We start from the raw sequence: 13715 nt of genomic DNA, 5'->3' as shown, positions 1-13715 counted from the left end.
GTCACCAGCAGGGTCACAACCGAACAACTTTTCCATCTAGACCGACCGGGACCTAAGTTTGTATATGTAATTTGATGTAGTAGAATAGTAGGTTGATTTTGTATGTGATTTTGTAACATTTGTAACATTTGGATCATTTCTATTTTGAAGTTTGTGATTTGAAATTTTCCATAGTTGCCTTTAACTCGTCCAGCTCATGTTTAATTGCTACTCTAGTAATTGTGTTGATAATTGGTGTATAACGTTGTTAATGAACAAATATCATGGACGGACAAGATAGGACACCCGGACCTGTTGATCCTTCTATCTTGACACTACAGGACAAACATCGAAGCGTTGACATATGAGACCAGTCGGTAATATTTCATCTGTCAGTTCTTGTATTTATGCATGTTAAATTGATATACTATCTGATATTAATTACGACCGTACGGTTTCTTATCAGGTTGATCCAGTGAGGATGCTAGTTTGCAGGCACTACACTACCAGGGTTATGGTCGAATGGGTTGTCGATCCACGCGTTATTGCGTACGTCGAGTTGGCTGGCTTGGGTGGTATTCATCGAATGGCGTTCAGAGAGATCGATCGAGTGCTTGTCAATGCGCTCGCGGAGAGGTGGAGACAGGAGAGACACTCCTTCTATCTACCTGTTAGGGAGGCGACTGTTACGTTGCGGGACGTCGCGATACTCACGCGCCTTCCTATACATGGGACTGCGGTGACAGGACATGCGTTAGTCGATCCCGTTGGTTTGGTAGCTCGGGTTCTCGGGGTTCAGCCAGGTCCCGACGAGATCAGGGGCTTTGGGTTGAGGACCGGCTGGATACGCCAGACTTTTCGTGTGCTGCCTGCGGAAGCTGATGACGCCACGGTTTAGAGACACGCTCGAGCATACTTGTTCCTGCTCATCTTTAGCGTGTTGTTTGGCAACAAGAGCGGGAGCCATCTGCAGCTTATTTACCTACAGCTGTTAGACCACGACTGGGATCATATCCGTGACTTCAGCTGGGGTAGTGCCTGTTTGGCGACGTTGTATCGCCACCTGTGTAGAGGATCCCACCGTGGTTCTGGCGAGATCGGGGGTCCTTTGATTGTGCTTCAGGTAACTAACCTAATTATCAACAATCTAGTTTGGCTATTACTTACCTAGTTTATACTTAACCTAGTTTTGTATTTTTGTGTTACAGTGATGAGCTTGGGAGCATATCCATGTAGGCAGACCAGGTAGGCCTGCTGTACATCGTGAGGGGCAGCAGGATCGGGACGAGCAGTACCAGGCGTACGATGCTCCATCGCTCCCTACACCTGACGAGGCGTACAGTTGCAAGTTTGTTACAGGTTTCATTATTTTAGACTTCATACGGTTTTATTTTGTTAGTTGACAAACTAAAACATTGTTTGGTATTAGGTGGGTGGTCCCCAGACTGACACATGCACATACGGCGAGGGGTCTTCCGTACTACCGAGACGCCCTGACCGACTCACCGACGATCAGGTGGTAACTTAAAAGGAATTTGTAAACATTTTTCTAATATAATTCTTGTCAGTGCACTAACCTATTTACGATATTACTTTTGATGTGTTATTGCAGGTGACATGGGATCCGTATGTAGCTGACTTAGTTGATTCCATGCCTGCTTATCTGCTCGATCATCAGGCAGAGTGGCGTGCCAGGACCCCATGATATGTTTCGAGGTTGTGGAAAGTCACCTACCCAACCGAGTCATGAGACAGTTTGGACTACGCCAGCCTGTCCCCTAGCAGTGTGACACTAGTATCCGCTTGCACGGCATTGACCGTCGGGGAAAGGGGGAGATAGACTGGTCAGTGGAGCATAGGGTTTACATTGACCTATGGCAGTGACGGTTGGAGTTCGTCGTTGCAGGTGATCCGATCCAGGGCGTTATGGACCCTCACGATCCATACATGGTCTGGTACAGGCGGATTACACGGCGTTTCATCAACCCCAGCTACACCCCACCATCCACACATTACCATCCAGCCTTTGACGTCATTAGTCGATATGTGAGTTTATTTAATCTACTTATTTTCATCAATTTTTAAATTTCTATATCATACAACTGATTGATCGATGATTACTGCAGGCGGCGAAAATGGTGGCGGTGGTTGATGCACTATCAGACGCCCTTGCAGATGGACCCACCAGAGCCCAGGTCGAGCGGGTGTGAGATATGGGCGTGGCTACCTTACAGAGATATGGTCATGGCTATCTCGTCCACCCGCGGGACGGTCATGTAATACCCCGTATTTTTTGAAAGGTATTTTCTAAATTAAAGAGTATTTAGTCTCGTATTTTCGACGTATTTTCTAACTTAAGAGTATTTCAGTTTTGGAGCCAAAATGATATTTGAATTTTGGCGCCTAAATCATTTATTTTAATTAAATGGATAAACTAAACATTTTATAAATAGTATTTTGATTAAATAAATAATAAACCAAAACTATATTAATTAATAAAATTAGAGGTATTTTCGGATTTAAAAATCTGATTTTTGTAAATAGAATTTTCGGATTTTTCCAATAAAATCCAATTTTACTTAATATCTTGCTAAACTAATTATTTTCATGAAATAAAATTAATTTCCTAAAACTAAATAAATATCATTTTCAAATTTTACAATTAAAAATCTGATTTTTACTCTAAGTAAAGTATCTTCATAAAATAAAATTAATTCCTACACTAATGAAGTATTATTTTCTGATTTTATACATTAAAAATCCGATTTTTCTTAATTATTTGCTAAGTTAATTATTTTTATGAAATAAAATGATTTCCTAAATTAATCAAATAGTATTTTAGATTTTATATAATAAAAATCTGATTTTATTAATTATTATAGACCAAATTTTTGGCTACCCTAATTATTTAGTAAGAAAATTGATTTTATTCTTCCAAATATTTATAAACTTATTGAATCTTTAATTTTAGTAAAATAAATTATTTTACAAAATCCCCAAACTAACATAAGAGGTCCGAAAATATTGAGCAATATTTAGCTCAATATTTTCGGCCACTCATGATTTTTTCTATAAGATTTTCAAATTATTTTTATTAAAAATAAAATCCTTTAAATTTCCTTACTTCTATTCTTAAATCTAAAATTATTTGATTCTATGTCATACTTGCACTCCAAGCTTAAAACCTACCAAATAGAATTTCATGATCAAATAAAATATTATAGCCTTCTATATATTTAAAACCCTAATTTCTATTCTTCAAAACTTCCATAAATTATAAACCCTAAATTGCTATAAACTCATCACCTAAACACCTATAAATACCCCCTCATACCTCTCATATTCTTCACACCAAAATCTCAATTCCCTTCTTTTCTTTTACTCTTCTTTTCCCTCAAACTTTTCCTATTTTTCTTTTCCTCTTTTCTAAAAGAAAATCTGCCCGTATATCTTTGGAGCCAATTTTCGGGCACTTCTGGTCAGTTTTTGGATTTTTCTATTTCACAGAAAATTATTCCTCCCAAAAACTCCTTGAGGTTAGGCTCAAGAATCACCCAATTTGGAGTTATATCAAAGGATTTATGACCTCTGCAAGTTCTGCCTATCCTTTCCAACGCAAATTCAATTTCCTTTAATCCTATTCCTTTATTTTCTTCATGGTTAGTTTTCTAAAATATAATTACCTATTTCACAGTTATAATTTTATATTAAAGTATTATTTTAAAAAGTGTTTTATAGTCCATGTACATTAGATTTGGGTTTATGTCTAAAGATGTTGTGATAACCGTATGGTTATGTTAATTGCAAGGTGTATTCGTGATTGAACTTTGAAAGTGCGAAGTGTTGATTGATATTCGGAATTAAGGTACGTTATGTGGGTTGATACCTTCGAAAGTTGTCTATGAAATTATGTTTATATATATTTCTTATGAAATTATGATTTATTATGTTTTATAAATTATATTATATTGTTCCGTATGAAATTATATTTTCCGTATGAAATTTTGTTATTACGAAATTATGTTTTATGAAATTATGTTGTATGATGGATTGAAATTAATGATTTTGATTAAAACAAAAGAGACTTAGAATCATGATTGAAATTATTAAAAAGGATTGGATTAAAAACGATTTACAAGTTTATTGTTATTCAAGTATAACAGATTTTAAAAGGTGCTTTTAAGTAAATCAATCAATATGGTTATGAATCCCACTTAGGGAATGTATTAGAGAAGACTATGGACTTTGCATGACCTAGTCTTTCCTCAAGATTGGCCTTTGTTCATAAAGTAAACCACTTGGGGGTGTGCACACTTAGTGAGGAATTGGTTTTGGAACGTAATCGATTGAGTTTTAAACTTATATTGAAAGCATTGATTTGGAAAAGCTCTTACATGAGTATGGCATTGGAATTCTTATGAATTAAACTTAAATGATTTAAATTATGTTTTACTTATCTTACACATAATCTACTTAGCATAATTTGCTAATACGTACTTTTGTTTTGGCTTTGCCCTGTTTACCATTTATGGTAAGCAGGTGAACTTTTCAGGTGGAAGTTAATTGATGCATACGGGAGTCCACGGGAATTTCACCTAGCTTAGGAAAAGTTTGACTTTGTTTTGTGTCAAAAATTATGAACAAGTTTATTTAAAGTTTTATTAATAAGAATAAAGAATTTTCCGCTGCAAAAGTACTTTTAAAAGTATAAGCCTTGCGTTATCACGCGGCGGTAGTACGCCCAAGTCTATCTCTACGGTATTTATACGTATTTTCTACATATTCCGTAGAGGGAGATTTGGGGATGTTACAGGTCATGATGGCCACTCCGTCCATTCACAGTTCGAGTTCGGCCTATGTAGCGATGGAGGTGATCTTACGTCACCCAGAGTCGCAAAAGATTACATTATCCACAGTTATGCGCCCCCCTCTTCCCAGGAGGACCCATCGTCCAGCCAGCAGACTCCGCCATCGCCCCGAGACCCATTCACCACCACTACTCATTACAGGCGGCGTCGTGTCAGACGGAGGGACGACAGACAGGATAGAGAACTGTTACCCCAAATAAATGAGTCGGGATAGTATTATCTGATTTATTGGCTGTAGCCGGATTCTCTAAAATGATGTATATAACACTTAAATTATTAATATAATAAATGTTTTTTGAATGAATCTGTGTGTGGTTTGAAGTTTAATTTCCTTATTTGTCCAAATCGGACTTACGTCAGTCAAAATAGATCATTCTAGGCCAATATATATCAAACACAAGACATTTGGGCTCCATAATGAGAAACGGAGTAGAAGCGATGGCCGGTGGTGGTTCATGGTGGTTGTAGTGCTGTTGGGGGTGTTTGGAGTGTTCTGAAGTGCTTAAGGGTGGGCGAAAGTCCCGGGAGGTGGTGGTTGGTGGTGGTCGATGGTGGTGGTAAGGTTGGGGTTGGTGGTGGGGGTGGTTGTAGTGCTGTTGGGGGTGGTTGGAGTGTTGTGAAGTGCCTAAGGGTGGTCGAAAGTGGCGGGAGGTGGTGGTCGGTGGTGGTCGACGGTGGTGGGACGGTTGGGGTTGGTGGTGGGGTGGTGCCTGATTGAAGGCTGGGGGTGGTGTGTTGGGGGTAGAATTTAGAATGGGGAGGCTGCTGGCTGCTGCAGTCCAGCTGAAAAAATGCTGTTTGGGACAGCGTTTAATCGAGTACATAAAACTCTGCCTGGGACATCGTTTTAGTGTAATTGTTTTTTTTTTAATAAATTTTAAAAATCAGAAATTACGAAATTTAAAAAAAAAACAAGTTAACATGTAAAACGCCAGACAACGTTTTGTACCCTGATTTTTTCTTTTAAAAAAAACCAGGGTATAAAACGCTGTCCGACATTCCATTTTACCCCAAAAGCTTAATTTGGTAAATAATTTGACGACGAGTCCACTTTACAAAATACTTCAGTAATTAGGCTTACAAGGAAAAAAAAAATCCCTATAACGATTTCTCAGTCTCTCTAACGTCTAACCCCTTATTCTCCCGCTCGTCCCCCATTAACTTTCCCCCAAAAATACTGCAAGATCTTGCTATGAAGCAATTGCAAAATTCACAAAATTAATTAATCAAGAAGAAGAAGAAAGAATAATGGTGGGATTAATGGCGGCTGGTTTTGAAGAAAGAATTCAGAGTCTCATTGACTCAATTACCTTTGCTGCTGATACCCCTTCAAAGCTCGAAAATTTGCATCAACTTAAGCAGGAATTGTTGGGTGTAGAAGATGATACTACTGTTTCTTTCTCTGATTTTCTTCGTTCTTTATTGAAGCTTCTTTCGGATTGTTTTAGCCCTGTTCGTAAATGCGTTACCGAGTAAGTTTCTCCTAAACTTATTTTTACTGATTCACTATCGGATTTTTTTTCCGTTGGCGGGTTGTGGGTCATCAATTTGATTGTATTTTTACTGATTAAAATTGATTTTTATGGAATATGGTAGTTTTTTAGTTTGTGGGGTTTTGATTTTCTGTGCATTGGAGTTGTATATGATGATTGTTGATTATAAACTTTAGTACTTGTACTGGCCATTCTTTTATTGTTTGTTATTTTGTTTAGGAGTTTGTTGGAACATTGATATGTACTAGAATTATTGGAAACATTCTGTAGATTTTAAGAAGAATGTTTGTGGAAGGACAATTCAGTATTGAGAATTCAATGATTGATTATAAAGCTACTAGGGATAGTGTCAAGAGGAGGTGTTTGTGTTTTTGATTTCGGTTAATCAGGAGGAGAATAGTTTAATGATAAAACCTTAGGGATTACCTAAAATGGGTTTAAGATTGGTACTGCGGTTATGGCAGAAGATTGAAGTATCATTTTTTTCCCCTAATGTTACAGTTGTAATAGTAGAATATCAATCTTTTTGTTCCTTTTCTCATATAATACGAAGTAGTTACATATACTGTTTTAGAATGTCTAGAAAAAGTTTTCATATTTTTAAAAATTGAAAATTATAAATTGGGCCTCTCAACGTAGCCTGTCTTGAATTAAGTGCCAGAAAGAAGAATTTAAGGATAGAGTTACTGTATTGGGATTAGGGTGACATTGTGGTGGATCCTAAATTGTGAAGAGTTGGGAATGTGACGCTTATGGTGAATCCTTAAATTCATAGTAGTTTACGTACTATGATAATATATGTGTGAGCTATAGGAAATCAGGAATCCTAACTTCTGAATGATAGAAACAAAATCCAATGTTTTGCTTGACAAGGCATCACAAGAACGATCAATATTATTGGGAATCTATGTAACAATAGAAGTGCTAATGATTATAGTGAAAGGAGGCTAAAATTTCTACTTTATCAATCGATCTTCTTTTATTCTTCCAATACGTTAAAAGGTTTATTGTGAGAATTGTTGGCCTCTAGATCACCTTGTTTGTTTAAATGAATTAAACGGGAGTTAGATAAGGTTGGCTGATTCACTTGTCAAGCTACTTGTTTCTGTTTTTAATTTATTTTTTTATTTTTTTTATTTGTTATTTGTTGGTTCCTGCACGGACAAGTTCCTCAGCTCGTGGCTTGTGCCCTGCTTTGAATTTAATTTCCAGGATGCAGGCTGCCTTCTCCACATAGGAATCTCTTTCTTAATTTTTACTGTATTTCCTAAGGAGGGTTCTTATACTGGTGGATGAGGAGTAGAAGCAGGATTCTCTTCAATTGATGTAAGAAAGGTCTTCATAATTCTGGCTTATGATTTGTGTAGGATTGCTTGTAATTTTATAGAAGACTAGGAGCTCCCTTGTGGCTGTATGAATTGCATATAGAGAGAAGCAAGATTGCTTAATTTTATTCCTAAGGGATAAGGTGAATTGGGTTTTATTGCAGTGTCTGGAAACATCTCCTGAGTGGGTAAGGTAGCTTTAGCAGTTTCTGTTGAATGGTATTTTCTTTTGCACAAGGTGATTAAAGTTTATGTGGTCTTCAAGGGAATTGGTGAGATGCTTTTTTTGATGGGCTGAAGACTATGGAGAATTGTTTTAAAAATGCAATGTTCTCATTATTAAGACTTTGACTGATTCCTGCTGATACAAAATCCCTCAATTTTCTTGTCTCCTTACACTAATTTCTGGAATGACCTTAGCTGACAGGCCCACGTCTGTTCTCCACTAATGGACTTGTAAACTGCTGCTTCCAATTTCACACACCCCGCTTACCATTTGTTTTCGTCTTCTCTTTGCATATTCCTGATTTTTTTGAGGGGATCATTCATGCATTTGTTGTTTTACTCTTTTGTGTTTGTTAAGGTTAGTGAGCTTGAAGCAGATTCTGATTTTGTTGCTTTTTTGGGAAAAAGAAAGGCTTTAAGTCCTTTTTATCTTCTTAGATTGGACATTAAAGGTCTTAGCACTTTCCCTTTTTTAAGAATTGTATTTTCTTTTACCTTCCATTTTGTCTAGATTTTCCCCTCTTCTTTCTAGAAATTCATCAATCTATCTGATGTTTTCATTTGAATTCTAGGGTAATTGGTGAAATTGGGTTGAGGCATTTGGAGATTTTACCTGAAATTACACCTGCACTGTTGACTGTTGTTGATGATGATACTCCAGCAGTGGCCCGGCAAGCTATTACATCTGGCACTAATATATTTTGCTGTACCATGGAGAAAATAGCATTACAGGTAATCTCGTGTGAGATATGATCCATTAAATTTGTTGATGAAAAGATGAATCTGTAAATACTGGCATTAATTGTTGTGTAGGATTCTAACATCATGTTGGTGGGAATATAGTGACCCAGATAGGAAGAGGGGGGGGGGGTGGGAGGGGGGGCTGTTAGTTTGACCCAGTTCTGGCTGGATTCTGCTAACCTTGTAGAGGTGATGCCTTGAGTTTTCCCATGTCACTGCTGAGAATGTGAGTGAGCTTGAGACTTGTTATAGCTTAATATGCTGCATTTAAAATGTGCTTGAGGCTTTCAGCACGCTGAACTGGCTGCGCTTGGTTAGCTCAAGTTCAGCCTTGGTGTTCATTGATTTGTAAGAGTTCAAGCCTGGATTGTCTTTCAGATGACTACTTAGAAATTTGTATTTATGAAATCTTCCTAATATTAGGTTTTCTGATTCTCCTGCACTCTAGTTTGGTTTTTTTTCTTCTTTTAATGATTGTTTTTCCATCAAATTCTTTTTTTTTTCTCCTTTCATTAAAGGGAACAAATATGCAATTGCAAAGCTTTCTTAGGAGAGTGATGATATAGCATTTCCAAAATTTAGGTTGGTTTTAATACTCCCTCTGTTTTTTTTATTTTTTTTTATCTTCCCACTTTCCATTTTGATATGTTCTTTTTTTTTATCTTCCTACTTTTGCTTTATTCTTTTTATTGTAAAGAAAATTATTACTTCTATCACTCCTTTCCCCATCACATGGTCCATATAAAATTATATAATAATACCAATGTTTCTTAACAACTTTTATCTCCTACCTAAAAAGTAAAAAAAGGGACTCACCTTCCACTTACTACTTCATTTTATATGAACGTTAAGTAGGAAGATTTAAAAAAAAAAAAAAAGAGCGGAGGGAATATGAATTATCAATGCATGTATAGGAGGGCATCAATTTAATGTGATTCCAATTTAATATGATGTCAATTAGCTTAAACTTATCCCTGGATGGTTCGGACCATTTTCCTTACAAATGTTTTTCATCTTCTAATCAATTTGCTTCAAGAATGTTCTCAGCTCATCTTATTCTGGCAAGTGTAGGGGCTAAATGCAAGCAAGTTGGATGATTCGCTTGAGTCAGCGTGGGAGTGGATGCTGAAGTTGAAGGAAAAGATATGTTCAATAGCTTTTGAGGCATGTTACCTTGCATAAAGTTCGTCAATGTTTTTTTCAATTGTATATAAGTTCTTAGTGCTCTTACTAGAAAAAATATCATTCATTCTTTATGTATCTGATGAATGCCTGTATTTCAGTCTGGAAGTGATGGAAAACGATTGTTGGCTCTGAAATTTGTTGCAGCCATCATTCTTATTTATACTCCAGACCCCAATGGTGGTACTGAGCTACCATCTCATCTTATTAGTGATGGTAATGGTATGGGCCATAACTCAATCTAGCTATTAGTATGTACTTAATGTTTCTTGTTGATATTGTTATTAACGGTCTGATTTTATCTGCAGGTAAGGAAGCAGGGTTCACTATCTCATGTGTTCGTAGAGGGCATCCTCTTCTGAAGATTGGGGATCTGTCAATTGAAGCCAGTCAAAGTTTGAGATTATTGCTTGATCAGCTTCGCCTCCCCATCGTGAAATCTCTCAGCACCTCCATGGTGGTTGTGCTCATTAATTGGTAAGCTATACCTCTCTATTGAGTTCCTTTTTTGCTTGGAAAATGATGTAAGGTTGCTAGTCTAGAAGTTTAGTAGCTCCCTAGCTGTTTTCTATTTTGGTCTTGAAGTTTAGTAATTCAAGTTTTATACCCGAGCTGTGCTTTTATTTGAATACATATATCAAAAATAAATGGTATTATTGACTAAATCGATGTACAAGAAAGCTCAAGGTGCGATAAGGCCATATGGGTCTTGCTGCACCTAGTCGTGCCTTGGGTCCCCATCGGTGTGCCTCTATAGAGTGATGTGCACTAAATTAAAAAATTAAATGTATTCCGAGTGGTGAGGAGGGCCTTACCTTGCTTTCGAAACTAGCTGCTTCAGTTTCGACTGATGTGCGCCTTAGGTAGTTGGTTGCATCTCAATCGTGCACTTTCTGCACCTCATGCACTTCTTTGAATTCATCTCATCTAGATCACAAAGCGCTCTGCCCCAATTGCCTAGCGACCGGCGCTCTTGAGGTGTGCTTTTTCATACACTGCACTATACTCTGATTTTCAATATCCTTATTTTATCAGTTTTTACTTAAATGACAATAATAACTAATTTATTTGATTTCTAATTGCTGTCGTTTACTTAGTGTGGACTCAATTACCCTGGTGCACCTATTAAATGCTTTAACAAAACGGCCTTCTGTTCTTGAATTAAACCTGGGTATTACTAGATGTGATTTTTTGTAACCTTTAGAAATATTTGGATTTTTAGTCCAACAGGAACAGCTGTCAATGCAATGACTTTTTAATTGTTGGTTTTAGTATAGCTGTATCTAAGTACAAGAAGAGGGCATTATTTTTATTAGCGTTGTATTTTGCTTTAAGCCTTTAACAACTCCTTTTAGCAAATGTTCCTGCCCTGAACTTGCTTTACTCCTCAAAGTAATAGTGACGCCTTTCTTCCCAGAGTGTCAACTGCTGGAAATACTTCAATTTTGTGAATGATAATGGGGTGACTTTAATTTTTCTGGAGAAAGGCTGTGGTGATTGACGATTGCAGTGACACAGCTGTGGAACATTTTACCATCATCTTTAGAATGTTAGATACTTTGTCAATTGTCCTGGGTCAGTAGTCTTTTATTCTATTTTTAAGTTTACGTGCAGGAAGCACAACCAAAGATTGGAACTTCCCATTCATGTAGGAATGAGTTATATCTGTAAACTGTAATGCGAGGCTTTTCATTTATAGTTGTGGGGAGATTGTGGCGAATGTTCAAGTGCCTGTGTTACACCACACTTTTGTTGTTGTTGGTGGTGGTGTGTTTGTGTGTGTAATTGCAAGTGTTTCAGCTTATCAAATGATATCACTGTCTTTGAATTGTTAGAAAGATAAGTGATGGGACAATCACCAGAAAATAGATCCTCTTAGGACAAAATGGAAAAAGCCCTTTTTTTTTAAGACCATGAGACCATGAACTTCTGATGATGTCATAATCTAAATATTTATATCTGTGTTCCAAGTTTTCTTCCTTTCATTATCTTGGGATCCTCATGATTTTTTCTGACTGTTTGGTCTTACTTATTATATATTTTTTACCAGTTTGTCAGCCATTGCTGTGAAGAGGCCATCCTTCTATGGACGAATTCTTCCAGTCCTTCTGGGTCTGGATCCTTCAAATTCTGTTATCAAGGGGTTGCATGCTTATGGAGTACAGAATGCTTTAAAAGAATGCATATCTCTCTTGCTTGAAGTGTGCACACCCTAGTGCTACACCGGTATGATCTTTCATCTTCCTTTTTGCGCTGTTTCTTATGTAAATTAATAAAGTTCTGATTGCCTTGGTTGTTGGAATAGTTGTAGGAAGACTGTCTACTTAATTTGATGATAGGGTTGATAGATTTACCTTGGTTGTTGGAGTAGCTATAAGATAACTGTCTACTTAATTTGAACAATACAGATTAGATAATTAAGAGTCATAATTTTGACCTTTTATATATTTACTCATTTTTCTTTCATAAATCAACTTTTTCTGTCTTTATCTTCTAGGTATGTGATACTTTCTAGTCGTACTTGACCTGTTATTAATTTTCTTATTGAAAGTGGCCTCACTGGATTGGGATTAGATACTGTATTTTGTGTCAGGTATAGATGCTTGAAGCTGGCATAGCAGTGAATGACTTGCATGTGTATAAGAGAATGTTTGGTTTTTTTAGTATGAGTTTGGAATTACAAATGAAGCTGAGGTGGTATGTGTTCAATACCATGTGTTTGGTTATGTTTGGGAGTGAATATTTTTACTTTATTTGATATCTGACAATTTGGTATGAGCCATACCCACCTCCCCTGTGGGTTTGAGCCTTTGAGGTATGGCTTTAAAAATCAAAACTTTGTTAAACAAACACTAGGTATGGATTTTAGCCATTCCCTTTTTGTGATGTAAATACCTCCGAAGTCCTAACTTCTTGACAGCGATGACATTATAAAGAAATTACCAATTATTGGATGCCATTTTCTCCTTAAAGCTCCTGCACTCTTATTTTATCTAGAGAAGGAAAAGAGTCAATTTTGTACAAAGCCAAAATTGCAGGTTTTCTCTAAAAAAAAAGATTATAGCAAGTGAAGAAAAAATAGCCATTACAAAGGGTAGAATAATGTAATAAATTGTGGAGATTGAATAAAACGCTAACTATTCTACTCATAGAGGCTATAGCATCTCTTTGCCTGAATTTTGCACTGAATTTGCGCCATAATACCCCCTCCAACAATAAAAAAAGAAAATAAAAACTAATAGCGTTAGACGAAGAAGAAACGTTTGGTGATGCCTTTCTAGTGATGGCAAAGTGTGGTGATTGTTTTTCATTAATTTTCTCTTTTCTCTTTCTATTATAGATTTATAGCTAGGTTTGTATCCAGAGTGGAATGGAGTTAGAGTCTTAGGGGGAAGGTGGGTATGTGATTGTTGGTAGTTGGGGCAGAGTTAGAAATTTCATGGCATGAGATTCTAAGGCAAGAAAGTTCAACCAAACAATGGAACGTATTCTAGCTCAATTTGAATCCATTCCAAAAACTCTGACCAAGCTCTTCGTTAATTTAAAGGTCCCTCAACTAAGTTAATAAGATCATTTGGTCATTTTTGCATCCACCACTATAATGAGAATTGAGATGATGAGGTTTCAATTGGGCAAGTTGTTAGTCACCTTTCCACAATTCTTATATGAGACGAGCTACACCATTAGTTGACGGTGTGAAAAATTCAAAATGAGGTTATCAATAATCCCATATATGGACTTACTAACTATTATGAGGTTACTGACAATGTATGTATGGGTTACTGATGGAGGGATAGAGCTACCTACCATGCTTAATTGAAGCTACTAGTAAAACTTTAGAGGGATTGTTGGAATTGATTTGAAGGGGTTACTATTTATGTCACACGGCTCACACCACCAAT

General features: G+C 36.7%; 1 protein-coding gene across 2 annotated transcripts; it reads left to right on the top strand.

Moving 5' to 3' along the window:
- The first annotated feature begins 5788 nt into the window (after positions 1–5788).
- LOC110699001 lies at positions 5789–12051 on the top strand. 2 transcript variants are annotated; one of them, XM_021876485.1, is made up of 6 exons: positions 5789–6319; positions 8463–8622; positions 9703–9795; positions 9915–10029; positions 10122–10290; positions 11864–12051. In XM_021876485.1, the coding sequence occupies exons 1-6, from the start codon at positions 6096–6098 to the stop codon at positions 12027–12029; spliced, it is 927 nt and encodes a 308-aa protein (XP_021732177.1). In that variant the 5' UTR covers positions 5789–6095; the 3' UTR covers positions 12030–12051. The 2 variants fall into 2 exon arrangements, with proteins under 2 accessions (XP_021732177.1, XP_021732176.1); XM_021876484.1 differs by having other exon boundaries at positions 5794–6319; positions 9915–10035; positions 11864–12050.
- Positions 12052–13715: the final 1664 nt, after the last annotated feature.

This window comes from Chenopodium quinoa, unplaced genomic scaffold (assembly GCF_001683475.1).
Source record: "Chenopodium quinoa cultivar QQ74 unplaced genomic scaffold, ASM168347v1, whole genome shotgun sequence".
NCBI lineage: Eukaryota > Viridiplantae > Streptophyta > Magnoliopsida > Caryophyllales > Amaranthaceae > Chenopodium > Chenopodium quinoa.
The sequence above is the reverse complement of the archived record's forward strand: the minus strand, read 5'-3'. Positions and strand labels throughout refer to the sequence as shown.

Excerpts from the sequence above, each read along its gene's own strand:
- LOC110699001 (XM_021876484.1), top strand. The coding sequence starts at position 6,096 with ATGGTGGGATTAATGGCGGCTGGTTTTGAAGAAAGAATTCAGAGTCTC. Across the intron at positions 6,320-8,462 it reads GTTCGTAAATGCGTTACCGA|GGTAATTGGTGAAATTGGGT; the intron begins GTAAGTTTCTCC and ends TTTGAATTCTAG. Across the intron at positions 9,796-9,914 it reads TATGTTCAATAGCTTTTGAG|TCTGGAAGTGATGGAAAACG; the intron begins GCATGTTACCTT and ends CCTGTATTTCAG.